The 26,522-nt window shown below is 36.1% G+C and overlaps 1 protein-coding gene across 1 annotated transcript in view; it reads left to right on the top strand.

Moving 5' to 3' along the window:
- LMBRD1 (LMBR1 domain containing 1) overlaps positions 1-26,522 on the top strand; it is a 126,531-nt gene that overhangs the window by 21,182 nt on the left and 78,827 nt on the right. Inside the window, exons 4-7 of the mRNA XM_025890619.2 lie at positions 7,215-7,312; positions 9,388-9,455; positions 18,881-18,969; positions 22,063-22,136. Of these exons, the coding sequence (XP_025746404.1) occupies positions 7,215-7,312; positions 9,388-9,455; positions 18,881-18,969; positions 22,063-22,136 (329 nt within the window). The remainder of the gene's footprint in view (positions 1-7,214; positions 7,313-9,387; positions 9,456-18,880; positions 18,970-22,062; positions 22,137-26,522) is intronic.

The raw sequence follows: 26,522 nt of genomic DNA, 5'->3' as shown, positions 1-26,522 counted from the left end.
ACCTGAGCCAAAGGCAGATGCTAACCGACTGAGCCACCCAGGCGGCCCTGTTTATTTTTTTTATTTCAGAGAATGCTGTGGACCAGTGAGCATTACATGGGTCTCTTTGTCCTATAATTTGTACCCATGTCTGATAACTAAGGGATAGAAGTGAGCATGGCAGTTTGTACACTTAGTCCTAATGAACTAACCACAAAACTTGTTTCTTGTAGCTGAGTTCTGCTGGTTAGAATTTTTAATAGCCATATGAGAGTACTTCCAGCAAGGATGAAACAGTAGTTTTGTTGAATTAGTGGTATTATTTCCACTTGACCATTGGTTGCCTTATTCTATTGAACGAACACACAGTAATAGTTAACCGTGTGGGCTGGAGTGATTGATGCTGGTTATTAAGGGAAATAGAGTTGCTGCTACACTGTGAAGGCAAGAACTGTATCTTGAACCCAGGAGATTCTGTGGCACCTCATGATGCTACCATGTTCAATGGTAAAAGTTAATTGAGATCTATTACACTCATGGCTCACAGGCAGGACCATTAATGGCTCAGGATAGTTCAGGAGTGAATGTTTGGGTTCCCCCATTTCTCATATCAGATTCTGTTTTAGGAATTACACCTGACGGCATTAACAGACTGGAAATACATTGACTAAAACAGTATAGTGGTTTTTAAATCTCACTTAAAGTAAGTCTAGAATTGGGCTATCCAGGGTTCAGATGGCAGCGTTATGGCATCATGAGGATCTTTTTTTAATTTTTTTTTAAGATTTTTTTATTTATTTATTTGACAGAGAGAGACACAGCGAGAGAGGGAACACAAGCAGAGGGAGTGGGAGAGGGAGAAGCAGGCTTCCCGCCGAACAGGGAGCCCAATGCGGGGCTCGATCCCAGGACTCTGGGACCATGACCTGAGCCGAAGGCAGACGCTTAACGACTGAGCCACCCAGGTGCCCCGCATCATGAGGATCTTAAACTTGTGTTTTGTTTTCCTTTGTTTTCATCTGCTCTCCATCCTTAGTACATGATTTCCATCTTAAGGTCACCAAAGTCCAAAATGATGGCTAGAGTTTAAGCTATCACATATCCATTTCAGGCAGGAAGCAGGAGGAAAGCGGAAGGACAAAAAGGGGAATGCCAGCTGAAATGAAAATGGGTATCTGGTTATACGGCTAGCAGCCTTGACCCCAAATATCTTCAGCTGGGTAAATGGGATAATTTTAGAAGGTTTTTAGAATTCCCAGAATATCTTTATACTTTGACCCTCTTAAAAAAAAGCTTTGTAATGATTAATTATACTATCACAATATTGACCAAGTTATTCTTTGTCTTGGTGTTTTCATCAGTAGTTGAGAGGAATAAAGAGTGTCTAAAAATCCCAAAGCCTAATTAATCCAAGTTAATTTTCATGTGCATTATAATGTAATGATATACAGTTTTTAAAAGGTAGCTTGTGTATATGAAAAGATCATAAGTTATCATATATTCTTTGCCACAGTTTTTGTCTATGTCCTTTTAAGAGTTGATGGCTGTCCACTTGTTTTTGCTAGTTCTTGCTAAGTTGTTTTAAAAAAACTTGTTTTATGAGTCTAATTTTTGCCAATTTTTGTGGACATGAGGTTTTAAAATTTGTTCTTAGTATGTTTTCTTTGATGTTAGTGGGACTATTAAACCAAATAGTCTGTTTATCTTTCACCTGCTAGTAGCAATCTTTTAACAAAAACATTTACAAGTAAAAGCATACTTTATAAAGATGTCAGGATATGAGAGTGTCATCACTGTTTGGGTTAAGAATAATTTTCCTTTGAAAATAGCTATCAATATGAAGTAGAGCTGTAAAAGAAGCAATTTCTCAGTTTCATAATCGTGGTAACAGCAACTTTTTTTTTTCATTTACAGATATATAAACCCAACTGGACATTAGAACTGATCCAAAACACAAAAATGTTAATTAATTAACTTACGTTTCTTTATAGATTAACATTTATGGGCTAAAGGAAAAGATCTTTATTTATTCATTTTTTAAAAAGATTTTTAAAATTTATTTGAGAGAGAGAGAAAGAGAGCACAAGCAGGGGGAGCGGCAGGCAGAGAGAGAGGGGGAGAAGCAGGGAGAAGACGCATAAAGATGCAGGAGAGATCTTCCAGAGGATAGTTTATAGAGTGTGGTGTTGGCAAAACAAAGATTTAGAGCAGTTGTTCTACACGTATTTTTTTTTTAAATGAGTTTATACTCTTTAAGGATTTTTTTTTAAAATTTTATTTATTTATTTGAGAGAATGAGAGAGAGCATGAGAGGGGGGTGGATCAGAGGGAGAAGCAGACTCCCTGCCGAGCAGGGAGCCCGATATGGGGCTCGATCCCGGGACTCCAGGATCATGACCTGAGCCGAAGGCAGTTGCTTAACCAACTGAGCCACCCAGGCGCCCCTGTTCTACACCTATTTTGAGTCATAGACTGCTGAGGGGATATTATAGAGTCTTTTCAGAATTGTGTGTGTTCCCCATTTCCTTCCCCCAGGTGTTGATTGCTAGAAACTGCCTTTTCCTGGTTATTTCTATCAGCAACATAATGGGAGTTTTGGTTGCCATACATCTTCATGTCTCTTTACAGTCAGTAGCTGTCCCAACCACTTTTTTTGACTCGTGTTGTAATAAATTAGTTTTGCCAGTTCTAGAACTTCCTGAAGTTCAGTTGTAGAAAATGTACTCCTGTGTTTGGGCATATTTTATTCAGCATAAGGTCTGTGCGATTCATCCTCATCTCATGTAACCATGGTTTGTTCTTTTTTATTGCTGTATACTAGTCATTCGTATAAATATAATACCATTTAGTTTGCTTATCTTTTCACCTGTTGATGGACGTTTGGATCATTTCCAGTTTTTGACTACTGTGAATAATGTTGCTAAGAACATTTTTGTTATGAAAGAGTTAATGCAGGGAGCACCTGGGTTTTTTAGTCGGTTAAGCATCTGACTTTTTTTTTTTTATAGATTTTATTTATTTATTTGAGAGAAGAGAGAAAGAGAGCATGAGTGGGGGAGAGGAGCCAGAGGGAAAGGGAGAAGCAGACTCCCCACTGAGCAGAGAGCTGGATGCGGGGCTCGATCCCAGGACCCTGAGATCATGACCTGAGCCGAAGGCAGACGCTTAATGGACTGAGCCACCCAGATGCCCCATGCATCGGCGGACTCTTGATCTCAGTTCAGGTCTTGATCTCAGGAGGGTTGTGAATTCAAGTCCTGCGTTAGGCTCCACAGTGGGTGTGGAGCCTACTTTAAAAAGAAAAGAAAAGAAAGAGTTAATGCAAGACACCTGAGCTTGTTCACTTACCATATACTTTCAGGTTGTGTGGCTGACCCTTGACTAACTCCTGTGAACCTAGCCCTTGGATGTACCCTGTATTACTAATTGATAAGGTGGTTTTGTATAGCTGAATATGGAACCTTGCAGTACCAGCTTGTTCAGTTGTGCAAAACGTATGATTTTTAGTCAATACTTGCTTTCCTGCTTTGGGTCAGTAGTTTTGGTATCACAGCTGGTCACTCAGGCAAATGTGCGTATTTTACAAGTCCTCAGTAAAAGCCCTGGACTCTGTAACTCAGGCAGGCTTCTTTGGGCAGAAACCCTTTGCATATGTTGCTGCTCTTCATTGTCAGAGGAGTAGAATTGTTGGAGCTTGTGGTAGTTGTATATTTAACTTGGTAAGAAACTACTAAACAGTTTTCTATAGTGTTGTGCCACTTTACACTGCCTCTAGCAAAGTATGGGACTATCAGTTGTTCTACATTCTTGATAACACTTGGTATTGCCAGTTTAATTTTAGCCATTCTTTTGGATATGTGTATCTCATTGTAGGTTTAGTTTACATCTTCATGACTAATGATGATAAGCATCTTTTGGAATGTGCTTTTTGGCCATTTTGTATCTTCGGCCAATATCTTCTATGGTAAAGTATCTGTCTTTCGTCCACTTTAAAAAATGGATTATTTGTATTTTTTGAATTATAGGAATTATTTTTATACCTGTTCTGCTAATTGACTATGATGTTAACTCTGAAGCTTACAAGATCATTGATCACGCAAGTTCCTGAATACCAGGAATGTTTATGAAATAGCCATAGGCTCTTTGGCCAGATGAAGGCCTAGGCCATCAGGTAGTAGACATAAGCAGCATGCTGAGAGTGAAGCCAGACATTACTGGGTCAAAATTTCTGGGGTATGGCTATCAGCTCATTAAACTCTGTTATGCTGATTTAGGGTTTCTCCTATTCTATGCAAATTATTTAATCATTTTAATCATAATATTAGAATGGTATTTAGAGTGATTTATAGTCCTGTCCCTTTTACTTTTAATTTTTAAAAACTTACTTTGGTTACATTTTTTAATATATGTTTATTTCCATTGGCTGTTAGACTTAGAAATATTAATACTAACTATTGCTGGCCCTTGAACAACACAAATTTGAACTGTTGTGCCCACTTAATGTGGATTTTTTTCTAATAAATTCAGTATAATATTGGTTTATAATACTATAATATAATAGTCTAAATGTATTTTCTCTTATGATTTTCTTAACATTTTCTTTTCTCTTGCTGACTTTAAGAATATGGTATATGGGCGCCTGGGTGGCTCAGTTGGTTAAGCGACTGCCTTCAGCTCAGGTCATGATCCTGGAGTCCCGGGATCGAGTCCCGCATCGGGCTTCCTGCTCAGCAGGGAGTCTGCTTCTCCCTCTGACCCTCTTCCCTCTCGTGCTTTCTATCTCTCATTCTCTCTCTCTCTCAAATAAATAAATAAAATCTTTAAAAAAAAAAAAAAAGAATATGGTATATGATACATGTAACCTACAAAATACATGTTAATTAACTGTTTTTGTATATTATCGGTAAGGCTTCCAGTCAAGAGTAGGCTGTTAGTTAAGGTTTAGGGGAGTCTAAAGTTATATGTAGATTTTTACCTCTGCAGGGACTTAGTGCCTTAGCCAACTTCAGGGGTTAACTGTACTCTGTGTTTTGTATAGGAACACAATATTCATTACCTTTAAAGATTTACTGTCATTATTGGTTTCTCATAATATTAAAAGACTGCATGCATTTCACTAAATATGTGTAGTGCAAGAATTCAGTTTGCTGACAATTATTTTATGATTGGTCAATAAAAATTACCTTTTACCTTTCTATTGGTTCTGTAGGGCTTTGTTTGCTGAGTTGTAGCTATGCTGCATTTCATGGGGGCTGTTTCATGAGTGGCCTCCAGATAAGTGAGATAGTACTAGCAAGTATTAAGATCATGTTTAAAAATTCTATAACTTATATAATCATTCCTTCTAACAGAATAAGTATTTGAAGTTATACATTACTAACAAATGCTTTTTTTTTTACAAAGGAGTATAATAACTATTATCCTGTGATTGTTTTATATAATTACATTATATAATTCCATGAATTTAGGCACATGCAAATAAATGTAAATTCAGAGATTTTTATTTTATTATTATTAATTTATTTATTTTTTAAAGATTTTATTTATTTGAGAGAGAGGGGGAGGGAGCACAAGCAGGGCGAGGAACAGAGGGGGAGGGAGAAGCAGACTCCACTCTAAGCAGTGAGCCCAATGTGGGGCTTAATCCCAGGATCTTGAGATCATGACCTGAGCTGAAGGCAGACACTTAACCGACTGAGCCACACAGGTGTCCCTTATTTTTTTTATTTAAAAAAATTTTTTTAATTTATTTTTTTTGAGAGAGGGAGAAAGCACGTGCATTGGGGTGAGGATGAGAGGGGTAGAGGGAGAGAGAGAATCTTAAGCAGGCTCCACACCCAAGGTGGGGCTCCCATCTCAGGTCCCTGAGCTCCTATCTCAGGACCTGAGCGGAAATCAAGAGTCGGTCACTTAACTGACTGAGCCACCCAGGTGCCCCTTCACAGATGATTTTAAAAGCACTTTTTTTAGGTTTGTGAAGCCTCAAAAAGTTGTTTATTCTGTTTTCTTTTTTTATTGTTAAATATACTTTGGCTGTTCAAATTTTAAGTAATACATTGAATTAAAAAATATTTTGACTACTGGGTCAAAGTATCTCTAATATTATTTTAAAGCATATAAGTAGGAATTCGTATCAGTTAACTTTGAATCTGATTTTACTCTTTTACCATTCTTACCTTTTCTTGGTCTTGATTTGTATAAGATCAGTTTTATAACACTACATATTTTAAACTTAGATTGGGGAAATTATTTGTACCAAAAGGATAGTATTGTATATATAACTATTTCTTTAACTTGAGTGACTGGAAAATGTTTTAACTTCACTTGATTTTAAGTTGGAAGGAATACAAAAGTTAACGCTCATTGATTTATTTTTTAACGATTTTATTTCTTTTAGAGAGAGTCAGAGCGAGTGAGCGTGCATGTGCACGAACAGGGGGAAGAGCAGAGGGAGAAGGACAAGCAGACTCCGTACTGGGCATGGAGTCCCTCATGGGGCTCGACCCCACAACCCCAAGATCATGACTTGAGCTAAGTCCAGTCAGTCACTCAACTAACTGAGCCAGACAGTCGCCCCAAAAGTTAATGTTCATTTAAATGAGTTGGTTCACAGGAAGTTCTTGCATTGTGTTGAGTATGTAGTAAGAGCTCAGGTATTAGCTGCTACACTTGTTATAGGCATAATTGGTTTATTTTTATTTTTTTAATGTTTTTATTTATTCATTCGAGACACAGATACAGAGAGAGAGAACATGAGCAGGGGGAGAAGCAGAGGGAGGGGGAGAAGCAGTCTCCTTGCTGAGCAAGGAGCCCAACGCGGGTCTTGATCCCAGGACCCTGGGATCATGACCCAAGCCTAAGGCAGACGCTTAACCATCTGAGCCACCCAGGTGCCCCTATAGGCATAATTATTATCATTATTGCTGAAAATTGCCCCATGGTTAACTTGAATTATGATCTATCTAATAGTGCTGTTGATTTCTTGGGGCAGGGATCAGAAAAGGCTGATTGGGATATTACATATAAACAAAGAGTTATGTGTATAGGGATCAGATGGGGGAGTGAATTTGGTATGTAAATGTGAATTTGGTAAGTTATTTTGTATGTTAATATACACACACGTAAGTATACATATATATATAGGTGGTTTTGTATAGCTGAATATGGAACTGAATATAACAGTTATTAAGTTTATATGTATTCAGTAGAACTCAGCTTATTATTTCTTTCCACAGCCTTATATTCTGTTATATTATTCTGTGTGTTTTTCTGGATCCCTTTTGTCTACTTCTACTATGAAGAAAAGGATGATGATGATACTAGTAAATGTACTGTAAGTATGTTTATTTTAGGGGGAGGAGGAAAGATTATTTCCTTTCTTAAAGAATGACAGGACTTTGAATTCATTCTAGAGCAGTGTTGTCTAATAGAAATACAATGTGAGCCAGATGTGAAATTTTAAATTTTCTTTCTACTTATTAAAATAAGTAAAAAGGAGCAGTTGAAATTATTTTTAATGATACATTGCATTTAATGTAATATATTCCAAGTATTATCACTTCAAAGAGTCAGTTTGAACTAGCCATATTTCAAGAGCTCAGTAGGCACATGTGACTTGTGACTGTTGTTTAGACAGCAATTCTAGAGCAGGGATTGGCAGACTTTTTCTCTATAAGTCCCGGTAGTAAACATTTTAGGCTTTGTGGGCCATATAGTTTCTCTCTCAGCTACTCACCTCTGCTGTTGTACTGTGAAAGTAGCCAGAGATAATACTTAATGAGCTTGATGTGATCCAGTAAAATAGGAGGTGGGCTACATGTGGTCCACAGGGCAGTCTGCTGACCCCTATCGTAGGGCATAAAGAAGGAACACTTGCAGACTATTTTTACTAATCCAGGATAACACTGATATAAAACTCTGATAAATATAACATACATGTATGTCCAAAACTTCAGACCAACATCACTTAAATATTGGTATACAAATCTTAACTGAAATATTAGCAAATTGAATTCAGAGGTATCTTAAAAATATATTAATATAGTATAACTGAGTTGGGCCTATCTCTAGACTGCATGGGCAGTTTAGAATCGGCACATCTGTTAATATATAGTCATTTGATAGGTCAAAGAAGAAATTGTATGTTGAAAGGTATTTGCTAAAATTGAACATTTTTTCTAATTTAAGGGGAAAAAGCAGCATAAAAGGAATGTCTTTTTATTGAGTTATAGGAATTTGTTTTATACCTTTTTTATGTTTTGTATTTAAATACAAAAAAATATATATATATATATAGCTTTCACTTAAAAGCCAGCATTATTCTTAATCATGTTTATTAAAACCTTAAAGTATTTGCATAAGATCAGGAGCAAGTACATAACAATATTTTAAGTGATTCCAAGTGGTAATCAGTACAGTTTATTAGAGAAAAAATAAGATGTTTAAATATTTATAAAGAAAGTCAAAATTAATTATTTGCAGATACTTATGTAACTCTGTATTTGTAAACCCAACGTATGTAAGGTAAAGTGGGTGGTTAGGAATTTAATGTTAAAAATGGAATGAGATACATGCTTTCTCTTTTCACTTCTGAAGTTCATCTTTCCCAACCCTTTGGTTGATCTTAAAATCCTCCTCAACCTTTATTTTAGGTTTTTTCCTAAAGATTGTCTTAACTCCTTTGTGAAGAATTTGTCATATGAAGCATGAATTTAAATTTTAAAAGGTGACTTTTAGAGACTTCATTAATCTGAGAGACAAATAGGTTTTTTTTGTTTTTTTACTGATTTAACCTTTTTTTGAGGTTAACTTTTCTTTCCATATTTAGAATATCCAGCTTTGTGTTTGTCTTTGGACAAAGATAATGATAAATGTTTTATATATTTATATATGTGTTCTATATATATATTTTTTATTTTATATAAATATATACATTATATATAAAATATGTACATGTATACACACATGCATGCATATTGAATATTTATTGTACTTATTATTATAACCCATTTTAATGAATTGGGGGAGGGGTATTATAGATTCTGATTGCTTCCTGTTTGGGGGAATATATTAGTAAATATTCTGATAATTTTACTAATGATTATGCCCACTGAAGAATTGGTTATGCTTTTGAATACTGATTTCCATGAGGTCTAATCATTGAAAAGACTTTTAAAGTCTAGTATGGTTTGCAAAGATAACACTTATGATGTGGCATTACATTGTTTTTCCTTAAATTTTAAGATTATTTTTCAACAAGGAAATTTTACACAAATTTACACATAAATGTACATTTGATGTGAAAGTACTCTTCCACTGTAGCAAGAATATTTTATATTTTATTTTTTAAGAATATTTTATATTTTAAAGGTCTTAGTAAATGGTATACTTTTTTCCCTTGACTTCCAGCAAATTAAAACAGCATTCAAGTATACTTTGGGATTTGCTGTAATTTGTGCACTTCTTCTTTTAGTTGGGTAAGTCTTGATTTTTTTTGCCCCTGAAAATGGAAATAACATGATAATAATAAAGGCTCATTTAGAAAAATCTAGAAAAAAATGTAAGAAGAAGAATGAACCACCTTTTATATTGCCACCAAGCAATAGCCACAGTTAACCTTTTTTGTATATGTTGTTCTACCTAGACATTTTATGTGACCAGATACATGCAGAGTGCTCTCCCCCATACATATACCCTCCATGTTATAATTTTACAGAAATGTGATTTTATTTTATGAATTCTTGATAATCTACTGGCTGACATACTGTAGGCATCTCTTTAGAAATAGTAAATGTAGTTTCATCAATTTTTGACTGTTTTGCATTTTCCTTTTAGCATACCACAGTTTATTTAATCTTCTAGTGATGATTACTTGGACATTTATGATGTTTGCAGTTTTTCCATTTTTATAAACAGCTCTTTGATGAAACCTTTCTGTGCATCTTTTCAGATTTGGTGCATCAGTCTTTAAATTTTTGAATTAATCTTTGTCAGTGAGTTCCTTTCTTAAATCTTCTTCCTTAAGGTTTTATACTAATATCAATAAAGTTTTGCATATTTTTTTATACATTTAACATTTTCTCTTTGGAAAACATTTGTCCTTGTTAATGGAAGACATTTCTCCTTGTTAAAATAGGTTTTGATTCTTTTGTTTTTTTAGGTTAGGAAATATGTGAGGTGCTAATAAGCTTTTAAAAGGTTCTTTTTATAATTTGGTCTCAGAAATTCAGTAAATAAAAAAATGACATTTATTGAATACAATTTGTGGTGGAATAAAATTGGTCAGTAACCTTTTGTGGTTCTAGGACTTCTTGGAATACAAATGCTTTATAATCAAGGCATATTCCCAGTACCCTTTGTCTGCCTTTATGTGTCATGAAAAAAGAGTACTTATTGAAAGGACAATTTTTTTTAGTAGTTTTTCTATTTAGCTATTGAGTATATTTTTAATTCTCTTTTGGCTTTTTAAGAAAGACAGTTATGTGAATTTGCTTTAGTTAATGTGAAGGTCTCTCATTTAGAAACCTAAATTATCTAGAGGAGAGATCAGTAAACTTTTCTTAAAGGGTAGTTAATATTTTAAGTTAGAGGTCCATATGGTCTTTGTGGCAACTACTAAACTCTCTTGTACCTTGATAGTAGTCATGGACAAGATGCAAACAGAGGGACATGGCTGAGTTCTAATAAAACTTTATTTATAAATGTAGTTTGTAATCTCCTGATTTAGAATGTGGCTGAGAACCATCAGTAAAACCACAAATCTTTATAGCAGCCAGAGTATGTGTCCCAGACAAAAGGTGTCTGGGGATATATTTGTGAATTTATTTGTTCTTTTCATGGCGTATTATCTTCAGTCCTCATTTAGAGTTACATTTTGCACAATTCTGATAAAGTATTAACAGATTCTTTAGATGACATTTATTTATTTAGAAGCAATATACTAAAGTTAAGCAAATGTTTCCTTGCAAATACACTAGTAACAAGAAGCAACAGTTTGACCAGCCATTTTGAACAATATAACATTCACTTATTTTCCAAATATTATTATGTACTAGGTATGTTCCAGATACCGTACAAGGTGCTGGTGAGACAGCAGTTACCAGAAAAGACAACTCCTCTTCAGGGAGCATGCATTCAAGAGAGGTTTAGAGGGGCAGAGAAAGAAAATAAAAAATGGGTTGTGTTGAGGTTGTGAAATGTTAGGGAAGACACTGATGAGAAGGTGGTATTTGAGAAGATATTTGAGGGAAGTGAGGGAGCCATGAATATATGTGGGGGGAAGAGCATTCCAGTCCGAGGAAACAACAGATGGAAAGTCCTGAGGCAAGAAATTATCTGGCATATTTAAGACAAAGCGAGGAAACTAGTGTGGCTGGAGTAGAGCGAATGAAGGCTGGAGTAGCTGAAGATACGGCCAGAGGTAACTAGTGCTGCCAGATTGAGTAGGATATCATAGGCCATTGTTAGGACTTTGACATTTATTGTGAGAGAGGTGGGGAGCTGTCAGGGACTTTTGTCATTAAGCGACATAATCTGACATTTTAACAGGATTCCTGGATGGTGTTTTAAGATTTGACTTTATGGGGGTGAGGGTAGAAATATGAGATCTGTGAGGAAGCTGTTGTAGTAACCGAGGCAAGGCATGATGGTAGCAGTAGTGATTTGATTCTGCCGACCTTTTGGAGAAAGAGCCAGCAGGATATTCTGATAGGATACATAGGTGGGGTGTGAGAGAAAGAGGAATTGAGAATGTACCTGCAGTTGGCCAGACTGCAAAGTCTTAGTTAGGAACACTTCTCTCACAGAGTTTTTATTGAGACTGTTATTTAGGCAATTTGGATTGATTGATTGCTCACATAGTTATCTCAGCCTCCAGGACAGTGGACTCCATATGACCCGAAGTTCTCACCCAAAATCACATGGTTGGTCTTTCTGGCTCACCACTTAAGATGTTGTCAGCTCCTGCCCTAAACAAAGGCATTGAGTACCTGCCAGAACTGTGGGCAAAAGTTGCACCTCTCTTGGGCAAAGCCAGATTCTTTGCTACACAGAAACGGGTGAAGTTGTCATCAACTTAGATAGGCAAATCTGAAGGAGGAGCAGGTTTGGTGGGGGAGTATTGGAATCTCAGTTTATTTCATGGTAAGTTTTATAGGCAGTCAGGAAGAAATGATGAGTAAGCCACCAAATCAGGCATTAGGGAAGTCAGAGTTTAGTCTCTGCTCTTGCAATAGCAATATCTAGCTCCAATGAGAAAATGAGTTTTTTCTTTTGTAAAATGTAAAAGATAAGCTGAAGGATTGCTAAATATTATTCCCCGTGCCACCTCCCGCCTTTCTCAGTATTGCGGTCCTTTTGTAATTGAATTGATGATGTTGGCTCTCAGGTGGATAATAGGTGAGAAGGAATGGCATAGAAGGCACCCATACAGGTGGGAGGCTTTGATTAAGGTGGACAGGTATTTCCTCTGTTGTTGTAAGAGCAATAAAAATGAAAAGATGTGCAAGTGGGTTCTTAGGTTTTGTGTGCAAATGAAAGAATTCTTCTCTGATTGGCCTCTATTTTCTCACTGATATTTGAGGTCATTAGCTGAGGGCACTGATAGAGGGGAGAGTATGTGGACTCCTGTATTTCACAAGCCTGAAATTTGTGAATGAAAGACTAATAATGTTTTTGTTACCCAGGGTAGTGTTCTTCTCATTACCATATTTGAATGAGGTATACATTTAGATTAATTGATTGACTAAATTGCCTGAAATTTTCTTGAGGGTAACCTACTCCTAGTTTTTGTTAAGTGATGTATGTTTTTCTTTTAAAACAGTAGATAATTTTATGGTACAAATGTAGTTGAGGTTTAACTAATTCATGTAGCTAACATATTTGGAGCACTTTGTTATGTAGTGTGCAAGGTCTTGGGGATAAAGGTGGAGGGTCATTGTCTCTTTCCTCAAGGTTCACAGTGGGGAGAGACATAAATACATAACTTGGTCTATGATATTTAAGTGCTCTAATAAGAGATAAATACTAGGTTTTGATGATGGAGTAGCAAGTTCCTAGCCTTGCCTTGAAGAATCAGGGAAGACCTAATAAGGAATAATATTTGAATTGAAATTTGAGGAGTGGAAATTTGTCATCAGACTAAATAAAAAAGATAAATAGCATGTGAAGTGTATTCATCTTTTTAGAGTGCTGTAAAAGACATTTATTTTCTCACAGTTCTAGAGGTTAGAAGTCCATGGTCAGAATGTTGGCAAGTTTGGTTTCTGGTGAGAACTTTCGTCCTGGCTACTGCCTTCTGTGTCCTACATTATCTTTCCTGTGTGTTCTCACTGGGAGAAAGAGTGCTCTCTGGTGTCAGTTCTTCCTAAAGCGACTCAATCCCATCGGACTAGGGTCCCACCTCATTTAACTGATGACCTTCCTAAAGGCTCTATATCCAGATGCCATCACATTGGGGGTTAGGCCTTCAACATAAAAATTTTGTGGGGACAAATTCAGTCCATAACATTCTGTTCTCTGGCCCCCCAAAATTCATGACCTTACTATGTACAAATGCATTCATCCCATTCCAGCAGCCCCCAAAGTCTTAATTGAGCATCAATTCTGAGTCCAAAATCTCATCAAAATACCACATAAATCAGGTATGGGTGAGACCTGAAATATGATGCATCCTGAGTCAGAATTCTTCTTTAGCAGTGAACCATTGAAACCAGACAAGTTATGTGCCTCAAAAATAGAATAGTAGGGCAGGAATAGGGTAGACAGACATTTCTGTTCTAAAAGGGAGAAATTGGAAAGAAAAAAAGGGATTATGGGTTCCAAGCAAGTCAAGGCAAGGCAAATTATATTAGATCTTAAGACTCAAGAATAATTATCTTTGGTTGGATGCTGTGCTCTCCAGGCCCACTGAAGGGTAGGTGGTAGGGTCACCACCATGGCCCTAGGTAGTGGCCCTGCCCTCTTGGTTCTGTGCCTAGGTCCTGCTCCCTCGACTCTTTGTAGCAGTTGCCTGGTGGCCACAACTGAGGAAACCCGGGAGGAAGCAGCCTTGCCCCCTGGGCCTGTGGTGGGAGTGGCAGCCCTGATGATAACTGAATTGCTTTTGGATACTTTTTCTTGAAGGATAAAGCATATTCTCAGCTAAGTAATTCTGTCATCCTGTCCTGTAGAATCCCAAAAATCTCATAGCCTACCTTATTTTGTCCCATCTCTGTTCCCTTTATTTCAAATTGGCAGTGTCCCTGTTAGTATCATCCTACCACTATTCCTGGCTTCTGCTGAGATGTTGATTAAACCCATGGTTTCCACCCTTACTCCTCTCCTTATCAGATGGTTGTTCAGCCACACTCTTAACACAGGCTTCGTCATTCTTTTACAATACAGATGGAGTAGTTCCTTCACCTTACCTCTTTCCTTTCACATTTTACTGTAAACAGTAAGGAGAAACCATCCTGCTCCTTCAACACTTTGCTTAGAATCCTCCTCAGCTAAATACCCAATTTCATCTTTTAAAAAGTTCTGCCTTCCACAGAAACACAAACAGTTCAGCCAAAGTCCTTACCACTGTATTACAAGTTATCTTCTTTTAGTTTCCAATAACATGTTCTTTATTTCTAGCTGAGATTTCACCAGAATGACCTTCAGTGTCCATACTTCTACCACCATTCTATTCATGATGATATATGTCTTCTCTGAGACAACAGAGGCTTTCTCTGTAACTCTTCTTTTTGAGTCCTCCCTCTTGCCTTTAACATCCACATTTTTATCAATAGTCTCTTTGTTAAAATACAAAATTCAAACGAGTAAATCTGAAGATCTAGTTGGCTTTATTCAGCAGTTTGTGAGTTGGGCAGCATCCCATCTAGCAAGTAGAAAGGAGCTCTAAGGAGTTATGCAAAATGGAAGATTTTTATAAGTAGAAGGAGGTGAGATAAGGAAGTTCAAAGAGGGAATTGTTTCAAGCAAGGTCACCTTCCCTGAGGGCACAGCAGGGTTTTTTTTTCTTTTTAAGCAATTGTCTGATTATTCAAGATGAGAACTGAACTAGCTGCTTTTTTTTTTTTTAAGATTTTATTTATTTATTTGACAGAGAGAGACACAGTGAGAGAGGGAACACAAGCATGGGGAGTGGGAGAGGGAGAAGCAGGCTTCCCGCGGAGCAGGGAGCCCGATGTGGGGCTCAATCCCAGGACCCTGGGATCATGATCTGAGCTGAAGGCAGAGGCTTAATGACTGAGCCACCCACGTGCCCAAAGCAGGGGGTTTTTATCAGGCAGATTACCTTACTAGGAAATTCCAGACTGATTGGTTTAAAATTCTACTCCTGGGAGAGGCTGAAATTGCTCTGAGGTTAGGTATTAAATCTTGGTGGGGCTTAGCACAGGTGACTCCATTTGGGGCCTGCCTTCCTTCCTTCCTTTCTTTTCACTTTCAAGGCAGCCTAGGCTTTTTCTGGCTTGCATCTTAAAACCCTTGCAGCCTCTGCTCATTACTGAGTTTCAAAGAGACAGCCACATATTTAGGTATTTGTTACAGTAGCAGTCCACTTAACGGTACCAAAATCTGTATCAATCTACTTGGGCTGCCATAACAAAATAGCACAGACTGGGTAGCTTAAACAGTGCACATTTCTTTTCTCACAGTTCTACAGTTCTGGAGGCTACAAGTTCGTGATCAAGGTTTCAGTAAATTTGGTTTCTGCTGAAGATACTTGGCTTATAAATGGCTGCTTTTTCACTGTCTCCTCACATGGCCTTTATTTTATTCTCTGCTAGCAGGGAGAGAGAACTGTCTAGTATCTCTTCCTCTTCTTATAAGGACACCAATCCTATTGGATTAGAGCCTTACCCTTAGGACCTCATTTGACCATAATTACCTCCTGGAAGGCCCAGTATCCAAATATCATCACACTGGTGGTTAGGACTTCAACATACAAATTTTAGAGGGACGAGTTGAGTCCATAACATTATGGTAACTTGCGAGGCTGCAGTTAACATGGAATATTTGAAGAATGATATAAAACATATAATGTGAATTTTTTTTAAAAAAGAGAGAGAAACCAAGAAACAGATTCTTTATCTGAGAGAGAGAGCACAAGTAGGCAGAGCAGGAGGGAGAGGGAGAGGCAGGCTCCCCGCTGAGCAGAGAGCCCATCGTGGGGCTGGGAGCTGGACCCTGGGGTTATGACCTGAGCCCAAGGCAGATACTTAACCGACTGAGCCACCCAGGCGCCCCTATTTTTTTTTTTTTTTTTTGACTGGGGAGAGAGAGAGAGAGAGAGTGTGCAAGAGGGCAGGGGAGGGGCCAAAGGAGGGAGAGAGAGAGAGAATTCCAAGCAAGCTCCTCACTCAGTGCTGAGCTGGATGCAGGGCTTAATCTCATGACCCTGAGATCATGACCCGAGCCAAAATCAAGAGTCAGATGCATCAACTGACTGAGCCACCCAGGCACCCTACATATAATGTGAATTTTAACTCTCACCCTCCTCCGTACAAAAAAAAAAAAAAGTATGATGTGATGTTTCAGGTGTTTGTGTAGGTAGGGGACAGGCTATGATTAGCCAGGTAGGTAGACTGGGTCTCATAAACAACATTTAAGAAATTTTGAGTTTTATCCTGCTGAACAATTGAAAGACAGTGAAGATGTGTATGCATTTGTGTGTGTGTGAATGCATGAAAGTAATTATATATGAATTTATCTAAGAGTTACAGTACCATGAAGGATGCATTTGAAAGGGGCAGTTGCAAGTTGGGTTGGAGAATTGAAATATAAATGGTAGATGGGAAGACTAATCATGTAATCATTGTAATAGTTCAGGTGACAGATGAGGGTCTGAACTAGAGTAGCTACAAAGAGAGCAGAGAGGAAAAGAAACTGATAAGCTATTTGGAAGATAAATATGACTGGTGATTGGGTGTAAGATGTGAAAATCATATTTTCTATTCTACTGAATTTATCATTTCAGTTTCATAGCTACTGAAATTCGTTAGCCTTTCCTTTATCTTTTCCGTAAAAGAGAATCTGTATTAAACTAATAACAGCGAGTCAGATTGGGTATAAAGTATTTTTACTGAGTGGGTTTTCAGTTTTACTGTTTTTAAGATTGTAAGAGAAATTTATAACCTTTTGAGGCTCCAGGTCTTATCTTGATCTAGTATGGGTGTTTTTGGAAGCTAAGGTTCTCCTTATGCATTTTTATTTTGAGAGAGATTGAGATTAAGAAAATATCTGTACTTTCTACCACATAAATCTCATTATACTCTTACTCCTGGTTACTTTACTATCATCATCATTTAGTAAATGGTTGATAAACTTATTAAATGCTGCCTCCTCATCAAAATTGATGTATCTGTATTCAAGACACATCTGACTTTAGTTTTAGTTGCCTTTGCATCTGTTGGGAGGTATTCCTTTCTCTTTATAGATCTTTGTCTACAGGCTGACATTTGGCCAGTGAACATTAGTTTGCCCCTTCGGGTTGTTAAGAGGTTGAAATGCTTGCATATCAGTCAGCTGCTGCTCAGCCTTCCTGAGTCTTCTTACTCCATCCTAGGCCTGTTTAAAGGGTAAAGCCTGGTTCAGCAGGGTCTTCCAGAATTAAGGCCCGTGTGTCTGTTGATTACTTTGTGCTTTTGCCAAATTGGTTGTGAAATGTTTTGAATATTATTGTTCAGGATGTATAGATGAATTTAGTTTTAACTCTTGAATTCAGCCTACACATGTTTCTCTTAGTTTATATGAAAATATTTCACATCTGTTTCTTAGATTATACAACCTGGTGACGGGATTCTCCTAATTGAGGAGAACCTGCTTTGGGGTTTGGGCCAATGTTTGGGCCATATGACCTTAAAAAAAAATTTTTTTTTTGTCATAGAAAGTTCTTGGTGATATTATATACAACTTAGAAGTTTTTCCCATACTTACAGAGTTGGTCATTCCCAACTAACAAATTCAAAATAAACTTTTCAGAAAATACATATATCGGGAAAAAAACTCCATCCAAATGAAATAGAGGAATATTATATAGGTAGTTTTTACTTGCTTGGTTTATACATTTGTTCAAATGCAGATAAATATGTTAATATCATTATAGAAGTATAATTTGCAAGAGTTTTTTTGTTTTGTTTTTTTTTTGATTCCACTTTACTGCTTTTATTTTTTAATCTTATGACCAGAGCAATGATGAACTTTTTGCATTTATTGCTCTCTGTGTGAGTAATCACTTTTCTTTCTGAAAGTGGTGTGAAATAAGTCTCCAAGATTAAGAGTGTAGTAAATGCACATCAGTGCAAATAGTTAGAAATTTAAATAACCTCCTGACGTGCTCTGACCATTTATTTTTTTGTAAGAATAATAAGTATCAGTAGTACCAAGGAGTAAAGGTTTAAAAAAAAAATAGAATGATTACTTCATTTTACTTGCACACATTATTAGATACTGTTCAACTTATTGTTGAACTCATTTAGTATTTCCTCTTTACAAAAGAGGATAGATCTTTGTGCTTTGTTTACAATTAAAATTAGGTTAGAAAGGAGGTAGTATTAGAGTTATTTCTTGTATTTGTTTGATTCTCCACATACACAATTTAAGGGATACCCAGCGTTTTACTTTAATCTTGTTTCTGACTAGATAAGTAAAGTAATATCTACTTTCTTCCTTCCCTTTTCTTTCTCTCATGATCCCAGGGTCCTAGGATTGAGCTCCTCATCAGCTTCTTGCTTAGCAGGGAGCCTGCTTCTCTCTTTCCCTCTGCCACTTCCCCTGCTTGTGCTCTCTTGTTCTCTCTCTTAAATAAATCAATAAAATCTTAAAAAAAAAAAAAGGAATTGAGTTTTAGACCATTTCCTTTTATTTAAATTTTTATCTTTACAGCCATTAACCAGATTTATTTTCTTTTTTGTAGTGCTTTTGTTCCTCTGAATGTTCCTAATAATAAAAATTCTACAGAGTGGGAAAAAGTGAAATTCCTGTTTGAAGAACTTGGAAGTAGTCGTAAGTATTCTTTTAAAAAATATTCATAATAGTTCATGTTTTATGACTCTTGGGACTTTTTTTGAGTAGTCTGTTTCTACAGTGTTAAGAATTTAACCTCACAGTTCTTTTGACTTGTGGTTAAAAGTGTGCTAGAAAAATTGGGAGCCTTGTGTTAAGACTCACTTCTAGCTATGATGTAGTTAAGTCTCTTCATACAATTACCAAGTCGAAACAAAAATATAATCTCCAAAGTATTTTAGCAGTGAAGGTCTTATAATTTCTATGTGTTTGTTAATTGACTTGGGATTATATAGAATATGTTAAAGAAATGTGCTTGATATAGTGTTTTTTATTTTTAACTTTTAGCCAGTGAAAGAACTACATATTGCTGTTTGATCATCATTAAGTAATTTTTATGTGGAATATAAATTACAGAGGTTTCATATGAATGAAATAATATTTTATTATAAATTTACCTCACCAAAACATTTTGGAATTGCTTTTCCAGAAGTTTCCCTTAACTTTATCAGTGTGACTTAGGTTTTTAGAAGGAAAAAAATAGGTTAAGGAGGTTAGGTTAAGAAAGATGCTCAATCATTGAAAAGTACAGTTGATATTAGAAACTGGACGTTGGGTTGGAGAATTGGATATTAGATATTAGATATTGGAGTTGGAAGTTGGGTTGGAGAACTGGATATTAGATATTAGAAACTGGAAGTTAGGTTAGAGATATCAAATAAGAATGTGTATCTTATTCCTCAGAATTTCATGTGCATTTGAACTTAGTAATCATTTTATTTTCAAAGAAACCTACAATATTTATTTTATAAACCTGAAAGATGTTTATTGCTTTTGTATTCTTTTTAGTAAGTACTATACAGTCTTGATCAGCATTTCTTTTTCTTTATCCAGATATAATATTAAATGATGATTAAATTAAGTGTTAGAGTCCTTGCTGTACAACTTCTTAATTTTTTTGCTTTCCACTTAAGATTTCGTCATGTAGATTGTGGTCCATTAATATCTTGCTGATACTAGCAAGAACTAGGATAGCAGTCCTGGCATGTATTAATACTGAATTATCAGGATTTATGCACCTAATCCTATTACTGAGAAATAAATTGCTTCTTTTCTCATAGTTAACTCCTTCAGGTCTCTTGAGTAACTACTCCTCTGCCTTAAACATTAAGTTATACACTAGTCTTTGAGTATTGGTATAACTTGAATCAGTAATTATATAGGTAGTAGTAGTGTAATTTCTGTAATCTCATGCTCTTTAGTCTTAACATTATTTCTTTTATCTAAAATCTTAAACACCACATCCTAGAGTACATTTTGCTTAATGGTATTAGTAATATTAACTTTTTTGATTGGCCAAATATGTTAATATAATACTCCATTTTATCAATTGTAGGGTACATTTTTCCCCACATTTTTATATTTCTGATATTGGGATGTGTTTTATAAGTGATAGTACCTTAAAATTGCTATCAGCTAAATACCAGATCTCTCCTAGTTTTGGGTTTTTTTTTTTTAAAGATTTTATTTATTAGAGAGAGAGTGCAGAAGCCAGGGGGAGGGGCCGGAGGAGGGAGAGAGAGAGAGCCAGACTCTGTGCCCAGCAGGAAGCCCACCACGGGGCTCCATCCCAGAACCCTGAGATCATGACCTGAGCCGAAGGCATATGCTTAACTGACTGAGCCACCCAGGCACACCTCTCCTAGTTTTATGAACAATTTCTGTTGATAATTCTAGTAAGATCAAGAAGGTAATAGCATCAGAATGTCTTTGATTTAATAAAATCTAATATTTTAGTTTTATAAAATGAAGGCTTAAAAATTAGGCTTGCATAGTAGCTTATGAATTTGTTTAATATGCTTTCTTGAGGTGTTATATAAAACTGAGACATGAGTTTTAAGAAGACAAACGATTCTGATTTTATTGTTATTCATGCAAGATTAATATACATTAAATTAAAATTACATTTGGTTCCACAGGACCTGCATTTTAACTAGATCAAAACAGGTTCAATAGGACCTGTATTAAAACTGAAAAAATTAGTATTACTCCCATTTATGAATATTCAAATTTGCTTGGGTGTTTCATTGTATAATCTAGTATAATTATTTAATAGTGTCACTCTTGCCTCTGAATTATTGGCCTTCCCTTAAATAATTTACTATGTCTGACTTGTTAACATAATATTCTTCCTGTGTTAGTACTTTGTTTGAATTTATTTTTTGTTTGTGTTTGCTTTTTATTTGGTTTTGTTTTTTTCCTGCCAGATGGGCAGTCTAGCTCCTTTCAAATTAAAGAATGAAATAAACTCTTTAAGATTTAATTTTAGGCTATATGCTGAAAACTTATTTGAAAATTAAGAAAGAAACTAAGAATATCAGGATTGCGGGCAGAGGGGAGAGAATTAGTCAATGTCAGTGGCTTTCCTATGTAATGTTATTTCTCAAGGACTGCCATTCAGAAAGTCTAGGACAGTTTTTTTGCCACCTTTTGAGCATCTAATATTTCTTTTTAGGCTCAATAATTAGACAATTTTTGACTTTAATTTTAAGAAGTGAAAGAAAGAAAATCTTAGTCCGAAAGATTTTTGCAAATGAATTTGTGAAGATCCCTTTAAAAACTCTTTTCTCAGGGTACCTGGCTGGCTCAATAAAGCATACAACTCTTGATCTCAGGGTTGTGGGTTTGAGCCCCATGTTGGGTGTAGAGATTTTCTCCCCTTGGAGTTGGCACTTCAAAGATGAGGTAATATACATTGGGTTTATTCCTTAAGAATGTATAAGAGGGTGCCTGGGTGGCTCAGTCGGTTAAGCGACTGCCTTCGGCTCAGGTCATGATCCTGGAGTCCCGGGATCGAGTCCCGCATCGGGCTTCCTGCTCAGCAGGGAGTCTGCTTCTCCCTCTGACCCTCTTCCCTCTCGTGCTTTCTATCTCTCATTCTCTCTCTCTCTGAAATAAATAAATAAAATCTTTAAAAAAAAAAAAAAGAATGTATAAGAAACCCAGTTTTTATATCTTTATATTGATTTTTTGAATATAAACATTTGAATAGTATATGTGTACATTTTTAACAAAGTTCTGCTTCCTTTGCAGATGGTTTAGCTGCATTGTCATTTTCTATTAGTTCTCTGACCTTGATTGGAATGTTGGCAGCTATAACTTACACAGTAAGTGTAATGGTGATAATGGAGTTAAAATTAAGAAATTACTTTATGAAGCACTTTCATTTTACCTTAGTCATGTATTCAATTAATTATATTTTCCTCTTTAATATTTTAGTGCTTGCTTCTTCATTTCTTAAGTTTTCTTTACTGAAGAGGAGAGTAAATTTTTAACTACTTAGTCACAATCATTTTATCTATATTTTTGAAATTTAATATTCAGAAACAAATTTTATAACTTGTGAACCTTGAAGATGGTTATATGTTATGCCATAGTAGATTTAGTGATTTATAAGCATATTAGAACTCTGAACTGTAGATCAGTATCTATTACTGATGCAGTAGATTCATCCTACTTGGGTATATAGAGTTTTTAAATTTAGATATTTTATATAATATGATATTTCCTTAGTGTATAGAATCTAATCTTATACTCTGAGAGACTTTTTTTTTTTTTTCAGTCTTTCTGGCGATAGTAAGGTATGAGTTATAGCCTGCCAAACTTGTGTACAGTCTGTTTTTTGAGTTTTTTGCTCAAATTATAGAGGAAAAACCAACAATAAATACTTCTTACCTACCTCTTGAAAGAGAGTGGTGTAGGAAGCTTTAAATTATCTAGAACCTTTCCAGATTAATTGAGTTTATGTTTACAGAATTCTTAATTCTTGCAGAAATGGGAAATACTGGTTATAAAGAAAACATTTTTGGATATTGTTCCAATATATCTTTCTTTAGACATGAAAGAAATGGGCTTTTAGTGTGATAGCAGAATCTAATTTTGTTACATAATTATTCAAGGGTCATCATTTAGAATAAAAGCAGTCTAAAATACATGCATTTTAATATGTCAGGTGCTTATTTGGATACTCTGTTTTATTTATTGCCATTTTTTTCATGGATTACTACATAAGGAATTTGTCATACTATTAGTGGTAATTATCCTTCCATCTCACAGAATATATGTGTGCTATCTTTATTTATTTGTCTTTTTAAAATTTATTTATTTATTTATTTTGGAGAGAGAGAGAGAGAGAATGTGAGCGGGGTGGTGAGGACCAGAGTGGGGAAGAGAGAGAGAGAATCTTAAGCAGGTTCTATGCCTGGTGTGGAGCCCAACAGGGGGCTCGGTCCCACAACCCTGAGATCATGACCTGAGCCAAAATCAAGAGTTGGACGCTTAACCAACTGAGCCACCTAGGCACCCCTCTTTCTTTTAAGAAGCAGTCACAAATTAACAACAAATTAGGAGTTCGACCTGAACTCTAATTGTTATTCTGTGACTGATGTGTTAAGGTGATTTTGTGTGTTTTTTAACCTTCCTGGGTCAGGGTCTTTCCCATTTAATGAGAGTAAAAAAATGCCTCTTAGAGGTTTTTTGAAGGTCAAATGATACTGTGTAAAAGTGCTTTGAAAACTATAGGAAAATGAGTATATAACAGTTGATAAAAAGATTAGTTAGGAGAAACAAATGGAAAAAGAGGAAACCAATATGTAAGGTCAACATCAAGAACTGTGAAAGGTCTAAGATTTTACCCTCGTTTTAGCCTGTTACAGTTCTTTGGTTGTTGGCTGAAGATGCAAGACTTCTGGGTCTAGGAGAGACCTTTGTATTACAGCAGTAACAATAGCCTTAGCATTAGCATTTTCCTTTGCTGGTTTCCTCAGTTCCAGTTCCCATGGGGGAATGTGAAGTGCACCAGATGATACTTTCATATAGAAGAGGAACCTTTGAACTTACGGAAGCTGAAGCTTTTATAATGGACAGTAAGTCTGCTTGCCCTTTGCTCCAGAGGAAGATGCTATCTTTGTTTTCCAAGGCTATTTTTCTATATAAACATCCTTGAAAAGATAGTATAGAAAAAAATGAGCATTTGTGCCTGGTTTGCAAGGTGTGAAGAAATGAGAGACCCATGGAAGATTGTCTTCCAATAGTCAAATGGTATTTGCTATGAAAAAAATAAAGCAGTGTAATGGTATAGACAATACTGGAGACTGGTTCTACTATAAAGGTCAGGAGTGACTTCTCTAACATTTGAACAGAGACCTGATGACTAAAGTGACTGAGCCAGCCATGAAGGAAGAGTAAGCGCAGAAATCCTGAGGTAGGCACATGTATGCAGTGTTCAGATAGTAGCAAAGAGGCAAAGCCAGTGTGGCTGGAGCTCGGTTAACAGGGGAAGGAAGGCTGAAGTTTAGATGAGAAATAGCCAGAGGCCATGTTAATATAGAGCCTTATGCATCATGGTTAGGATTTTGAATTTTATTTTGATTGAGATTAGAAACCATTGGAAGGTTTTAAATGGAGAAGTGATAGGATCTAACATTTTAACACTATTACTCTGGTGGCTCTGAATTATGTAAGCTGTGGCAGTGATGAGTGGGAGTGGGAAAAATCTGTGAAATTACTAAATTCTTCGAAAGAGAGCTTCCCTGTAGGAATGATAGTATTGTAAAGTAAATATTTTGAACTAATATTTTATATTACTCTAACTCAAGCTGTGAAAATTAAATAATCATTTAAATAATGAAACCAAATAAAATAATCATAACTGACTTAGTTAAGAGATCCTTAGAAGAACCTTACGATTTTAGAATGCAGAGGGCATTGATAAACAGAGGACTTTATGATGGGGACTAGGTTGGGAACCTGAAAGACATAGAAGGTATACTGAATAGGTGGGGAGGGGTCCCTTAAGTCCTAAGCCCAGGGGAGAGGGTCCAATTTAACAGTATAGTAAGATCATACTATCTAGGAGTTATATTTTTTCTTTAAGTAGCATAAGCAATAAAATGTGATCCTTGGTGGAAAGTCTTAAATGTAGATTCTTTTTAAGTCTGTGGGTCCCTTGAACTACTTTACTGTCTAAATTTACTAATTTCTAAACTGGGAATAATGTTTAATAAGATTATGAAGATTTAATTAAGAAATTTACCCAGTCTTGGAATTTGTTGGTCACCCAATAGTCACTAGTAGCTCAAATTGTTGAATATTCACAGTTTAGTATGGTTTAAACTATAACTCACAGCTCTTTCCACATCTTGCAGTGAAAGTAAACCAGATGCTAATAGCAGTTGTATCAACATCATTGAAAAAGTGGTTTATGAAAAGATGAGTAAGTCAAAGGAGGTATTCAAAGTTGGGTGGTAGTTACTTGGGGGAGGGGATGGATAGACAAACTTTTAAATAGCACAGAATATGCTCAGAACTCAGTGGAAGGATGTTTAGCCACCAAATCAGTCTGGCCAGTTTTACTATCAAGTATATATAGAGAAGACCCTGTTTAAGGGGAGAGCATGGCGTTTATACCTGAGAGCTAGTCATGAGTGAAAGTCTTTATGTAAAATCTCATATCTGAACCCTAGCTTCCCCATCTGTAAAAATGGGCCGTTAAAACTCAATCTTTATTAAAAAGCTAGTTGAAAATCAACTGTTTATAGATAGGTGGTTTTGTTATAGAGAGGTGGTTAATAGTACTAATTATCATATTTGCTTGCAGATATAAAATTTTGTCCTAACTTGTTACGGAAAAGCTTGAGAATTGAGCTTTTCACATGGTAGAACATGGAAAGAGGGTACCGTATATATTCATGGGATGTAGAAGAGATTTATTTTATTTTATTTTTTTGAGAGAGAGAAAGAGGACATGTGCAAGCAGGGGAAGGAGCGGGGGAAAGGGAGACAGAGTATCTTAAGCAGGCTTCACCCTCAGTGGTAAGCCTAAATGAGGCTCAATCTCATGACCCTGAGATCATGACCTGAGCTGAAATCAGGAGTCAAATGCTTAACCAACGGAGCCACCCAGGTGCCCCAAGAGATTAATTTTAATTAAAGCTCCCAAAGTGGGAAGTTAATATTTAGAGTACTTTGACCCTGAGTGCAAAGAACTAATTATTAAATGTAAAGTCATGTCTACTATAGACTCTGTAACTGTTAGTATTGAGACCAGAAAAGTTTTTTTGCTTTTTTTGTTGTTGTTGTTTTAAGATTTTATTTATTTATTTGACAGAGAGAGACACAGTGAGAGAGGGAACACAAACAGGGGGCGTGGGAGAGGGAGAAGCAGGCTTCCTGCCAAGCAGGGAGCCCGATGCAGGGCTCGATCCCATCATAACCTGAGCCGAAGGCAGACGCTTAAGGATTGAGCCACCCAGGCGCCCTCGAGACCAGAAAAGTTTTTATAATGTGTTAGTAGAATGTGATTTTCTTAGCTACCCATTATTGTTTAGTTTAGAAACTAGTTGATTATTTAAATTTTACCAAGATCATATCTACTCTACCATGTCTTAAGGGGTAACCCAATAATTAGGCACTATTCAATATTAGAAGAATGTCAAACAACATACACCTTGCCTATTGTTTTCATCTTAAATTGAAAGGGAATGCTGCTACTT

The sequence above is a fragment of the Callorhinus ursinus genome, unplaced genomic scaffold (genome assembly GCF_003265705.2).
Source record: "Callorhinus ursinus isolate GAN/ISIS: 27379988/994484 unplaced genomic scaffold, GSC_fseal_2.0 scaffold22, whole genome shotgun sequence".
NCBI classification, from domain to species: domain Eukaryota; kingdom Metazoa; phylum Chordata; class Mammalia; order Carnivora; family Otariidae; genus Callorhinus; species Callorhinus ursinus.
The sequence above is the reverse complement of the archived record's forward strand: the minus strand, read 5'-3'. Positions and strand labels throughout refer to the sequence as shown.